Genomic DNA, 4,966 nt, shown 5'->3' on the forward strand with positions numbered 1-4,966 from the left:
ATAAAGAATGGAGAAATGAAATATTATTATTTCAAAAGGCTAGAGAGAAATGAGAAAAGGGATTTAATTTTTCATAATGACAAATCTAGGAAACACTGCTTATCACGACTATCAAATATATATTATTCTCCTTATCATTAATTTCCTAGACTCCTAGGCATCTGTTGTCATTTCTCCATATTTTACAAAAGAGATCCTAACTGAATCCAAAGTTACCCCCTGGGTAAAGACCAGTGAGGGATTATCAAACAGGCAGAGAAAGTAAGTGCTTAGAGTATATAAAGAAGGATGGAGGCAGGAAGAAAGCAAGAGGAAAATCTAGAGATAAACTCTTAATTTTAGTATTCATGTCATATTTGTGTCATTCTGAAAAATAAAATGTAATGGTCACACTTTTTATTTTATTTGAATGACGTGGCAGTGGGGTGGGGGTGAGGGTCCCCGGCCGCCAGACTCCACCCTCGAGGCCATGCTACCTGACTTGGGCAGGTCCTTCTGCAGCTCGGGCAGGCGGAAGACATAGTGCACGTAGGAGGCCAGCAGGCAGTTCCTCCCGTGCTGGTCTTTGCTCAGGTCCTTGCTGTTGTGCAGACTGTTGGCGATGGCCACCACGGACTCAAAGGCAAACTGGGAGAAGTTGGCTGAAGAACCAAGATAAAAATGGGAAGCCTCACAGTCGGTCCTTAATGAACCCAAAGTAAAGTGTTCTCCAGGGCAGTGACAGGGAGCCTGACCACCAGCCTAGAGAGCTAGGCGGTCAGGATGATGGCCTGCTGGCTCTGCATGCTGCCAACGGCGTCACGCTTCCTCCCTCATTCTCGCCCTCCCACCAGCACTGCGCTTTTTCATGACAAAGCCATGAGACTATCCAGACAACCTCCCTTTCTAAACCATGATGTGAACTGGGGCTACCCAGCGGTGTCTGCACTGACATGGTCAGCGTCACCCAGGAGCCTGCTAGAAATGCAGAATCTCAGGCCCTGCCACAGACTCGCTAAGTCAGAATCTGCATTTTCACAGGATGCCCTGGGATTCTCATGCACCCTGTGGTCTGAGAGGCACTGTTGCATCTTGGTGTACAGATTGCTCTAAAAATGTGTGTATTGAGGTGATTCCCTACAATGGAACTTTACAAAGGATTAATTTAGCACATCCACTGTCTTGTTCTGGAGCTCCAGCCTCCACAGTTCGGCTCCACCTTACTTGGCTATTTCTGGTGGTAAGTCCTGTCTTTCTGAGCAGGCTAGAAGCCCTTCCAGGGCAAAGTGCATTTCTCATACTTTCTTGTCTCTCAAGTGCCTTTCATTGTGTCTGACAACAACAGGTCTGAATAAAGGCTTGTTGTCTAAACACCTCTACTTATTCTGCCTGTCCCAACACCCTGCTGTCCCCATGACAAGGCAGCAACTTGCTAAGGAGAAGACGTGTGAATGAATATTTTTGTCTAACACACAAGTCTATATTAAATAGCTGAAACATGCAAAGAGTGTGCCACATAGGTGGGGGCACAGAAAGAAATCCAGGGAGGAGAGAGGTCACTGCTCTGCAGGAATCTCGCTGGAGAGGTGTCAGCTGCACGTCTGAAATGTAGCCTACAACACAGGATGTCTTATCTGTGGAACCACAAAAGACACACCCCAGGATACAGTGCAAACAAGGGGTTAAGAAGACATGCTCTTCCCTGGTCTACGAGTTCAGCAAGTACCCCGCTCCCCCCAATCAATTTACTCAGATTCCATAGCCCAACTGTGCTATTTCCTTCTTTCCTCGCACTCCTGTGCTTTTCTGAGTCTCTGCTTTTGCCACTCTCTCTCACTGTCTCCATTTGGGCTGCTTTCTCTCTACACCTCCCTCAAGGTCATCGCAAACACCTTCTTCCTAGAGCCTCCAACATCCTCCCAGATGGGATGTTCTAGCGCCTCCTCTCCCCCCAGTATTTTTAACCGTGTCCTTTCGAGAATTCTTGTCCTATGCTGCTGCTCTTTACTGTATTTATTGTAAGTCCTCTCAGGTCAGCTATGCTCTCGATTATTGCGAAGCCTACAACTGCTAGCACAGTACTGGGAACACTGATGATGCCTAAAAGACATCGGCTGGACTCGCTAGCATGGGATAACATAAGCCCAGCCAAAAACAGTGTCAGACAAAAATGCCCTACACCAGCCAATCTGCCCCAGCAGGAGTCAGGAGAACCACGGGACCCACGTCTTACATGACATTACTTCCAACGGAAGTTTTACACATTGTATTTAATGTTCACTTGTTAAAAGCAAACATTTAAAATACACTATCAGTCAGCCAATAGATGAGTGGTTGCCAGGGGCTAAGGGGATCAATATAAAACATGATCACATTGCATTTCAATTTAGAATTCCTTTCCTTCTACTTAATATGAATTGTCTTATTCTTTTGAGATATTTTATTTCCCTGTTGGTCAAGAAAACAAAAATATCTTAGAAGTACAAGAATTCTATCCACTATAAGGAATGGAATTTGAAAGACTGCTTCGAATAGTTTTAAAAATTTATTTTAAAAACGATGATTTTAAGCATCCAATCTTAATTTCTTTTTTAACATCCAGGGAGAGTAAGAAATAGCACTGGACCTCGCCTGTCTTGGACTCACATCATCAACAGAAAAGAAGATCACACTTTCCCTGCTCCCAGGATTTCTGGAAAATCATGTCTCCTAACACAATTTTAATATAGATAGCTTAAATATATAGCTCCTAATTTTAATATAGATAGCTTAAATATATAGCCTAAATATAGCCTAAAGAGTATTGATTATATCTAATTATAACACAAGGCACTGCCTGCCTCTTCCCGCCTCCTCCTAGCCTCCTACCTGTCTGGCCGGCGATGACCATGGGCTGCACGGACAGCTGGAAGAGCTTGTCCAGCACCAGGTGCAGGAAGAGCACGAGGGGCTCCAGGCGGGAGGAGTTGAGCCAGATGATGCTGAGCTTCAGCTCATGCTCCAGCGTCGTCTCACTGATCTTCTGGTCCAGCACGCGGATGGGGAAGGTCACCTGGCTCTCCAAGGAGTGGCAGAGAGTGAAGAACTTCTCCAGGTGGTTGTCCTGGGAAGGCAGACAGCAGGCCTCAGGGTCTTATCCCATCCAGGCTCACCCGTGAATTCATAAACACAATCAATGGCTCCTCATAGGCAGAGCCCTTTATCCCAGGTCTTAGACCACAAGTTCTAAGACATGGATGTTTCAGACCAAGGTTATGAACCGCTTTGTAGAGGGGTGTGCACAAAATAGACCCTCTCCATTAACTATTAACTGAAGAAGAAAATAATTTGGACTCTGACATATTCCGTAAGCAGAAGCAAGCACACCAGGTGAGCATACACAGCCCAAAATGGGTCTACACGGGTGCAAAACTCTAACAGTGGCACGAAAAGGAGGGAATGGAGAAGTGGGAGAAAGGCTGGTGAAGTGGCAGAATCCCAGAGGGGAATGAGATAGAGACTTCAAATGGAGTCTCTCCACATAATTTCTCAGCCAACTGTGCAGGGGCTGGGTTCCTTCATTTAGGTGCTCAACCTTTTGATAAGGTCTTTCTATTCAAATGAAAATTAAACCTGAACAGGCTTGAAAAGTCCCCATAAAGAACTAAAGGTTATTTTTTGTTTTATTTGTGCACAATGATTTTCATTGGTCGGTTACTGGGCTGTCCTTAGAAGGTTCTCTGCTGCGCCCCCATCGTCACTATTGGCCTCCTGGCTGAGGTGAAGCGGACCTCAGTGTTCCTTACCTGGGTGTGAACGGAGGAAACAGCTTGCACTTCAATATTAAATACTCCCTTATGTCCTTCAGCCCACTTAATAGGAGGATTCTGTAAAGGGACTTTCTGTGTTAAAGAAAAAAAAAAGATTAGCAATTCAATCCCTTTTTCTGAATACTAGCAAGCAGCACGAAGCAACTTGACTGTAAATGTCAGGGTTATCTATAATAATAAAAGCGTAATTGCTAATTAGACCAGACAGCTGAACGACCTTCCGGATGTCATTCTGGACATCCTTCTGGACGAAGCTGTGGTAGCGGGGGCCGAGGCAGAGGCAGTTAGGGGTGATCAGGCAGGCAGGCAGGTGAATGGTTAGGGGTGATCAGTCAGGCAGGCAGGCAAGTGGTTAGGTGCCAGCAGTCCCAGATTGCGGTGTTGGGCCTAAACTGGCAGTCGGACATCCCCTGAGGAGTCCCAGATTGCGAGAGGGTGCAGGCCGGGCTGAGGGGCCCCCCCCCCATGCACAAATTTTGTGCACCGGGCCTCTAGTTCAAATATAAAATTCCCCAGAAAACTAATAGAATTGGCCTTGGAGTTAGAAGCTCTGGGTTCAAGTTCTGTTCTGTCCTGAACTAGTTACTTTTACTTTGCCAACTCAATTAAACTCTTTGGGCCTTTGTTTTCTTTGCTGAAATGATGGGTTTGAACTGAGTGATCCGTCTTTAAGCTCCCACCCAGCATTGATAAATCCTTGATGCTAGGAATTGAAATAGAGTAATATGTTGGTGATTTCCCCATTAATCAGGAATATCAAGACAAAGCCTAGAGTATCTTTACACGACATAAAATTTTAATGCTTTTGAGCACCTACAATTACTTTCCCTTTTAACAAAACATTTCCAAGTAGTAGTCCTGCTAGGCTCCTGCTTTAATTACTTTAAGTGACTCTCTTATGTCATTTATGTATTAATAGCTCTGTAATCCTAAGAGGCAATTTTTTGCCTTAAATTCCCATGGAATTATCTTCCTCAGGAGACATCATACAGCATTGGGTGAGGAGGGCCTAGTCTGACACAGCCACATGAGTGTGGATTTTGCATCTCTTGCATTATTTTTTTGTTGTTAATTCTCACCCGAGGATATTTTTTCCATTGATTTTTAGAGAGAATGGAAGGGAGGGAGGGAGGTAGAGAGACAGACAGAGAGACACAGAGAAAGAGAGAGACAGAGAG

General features: G+C 45.0%; 1 protein-coding gene across 1 annotated transcript; it reads right to left on the bottom strand.

Annotated features, from left to right (window-relative positions):
* Positions 1 to 476: 476 nt before the first annotated feature.
* On the bottom strand, positions 477 to 3,860 carry LOC111824886 (dedicator of cytokinesis protein 8-like; the record flags this gene model as incomplete). The annotated part of the gene is made up of 3 exons (XM_023749465.1): positions 477 to 641; positions 2,848 to 3,082; positions 3,765 to 3,860. Coding segments are annotated over 3 exons (496 nt in total), but the record flags the coding sequence as incomplete, so codon positions are not given.
* Positions 3,861 to 4,966: the final 1,106 nt, after the last annotated feature.

This window comes from Myotis lucifugus, unplaced genomic scaffold, assembly GCF_000147115.1.
Source record: "Myotis lucifugus unplaced genomic scaffold, Myoluc2.0 scaffold_10149, whole genome shotgun sequence".
Lineage (NCBI taxonomy): Eukaryota > Metazoa > Chordata > Mammalia > Chiroptera > Vespertilionidae > Myotis > Myotis lucifugus.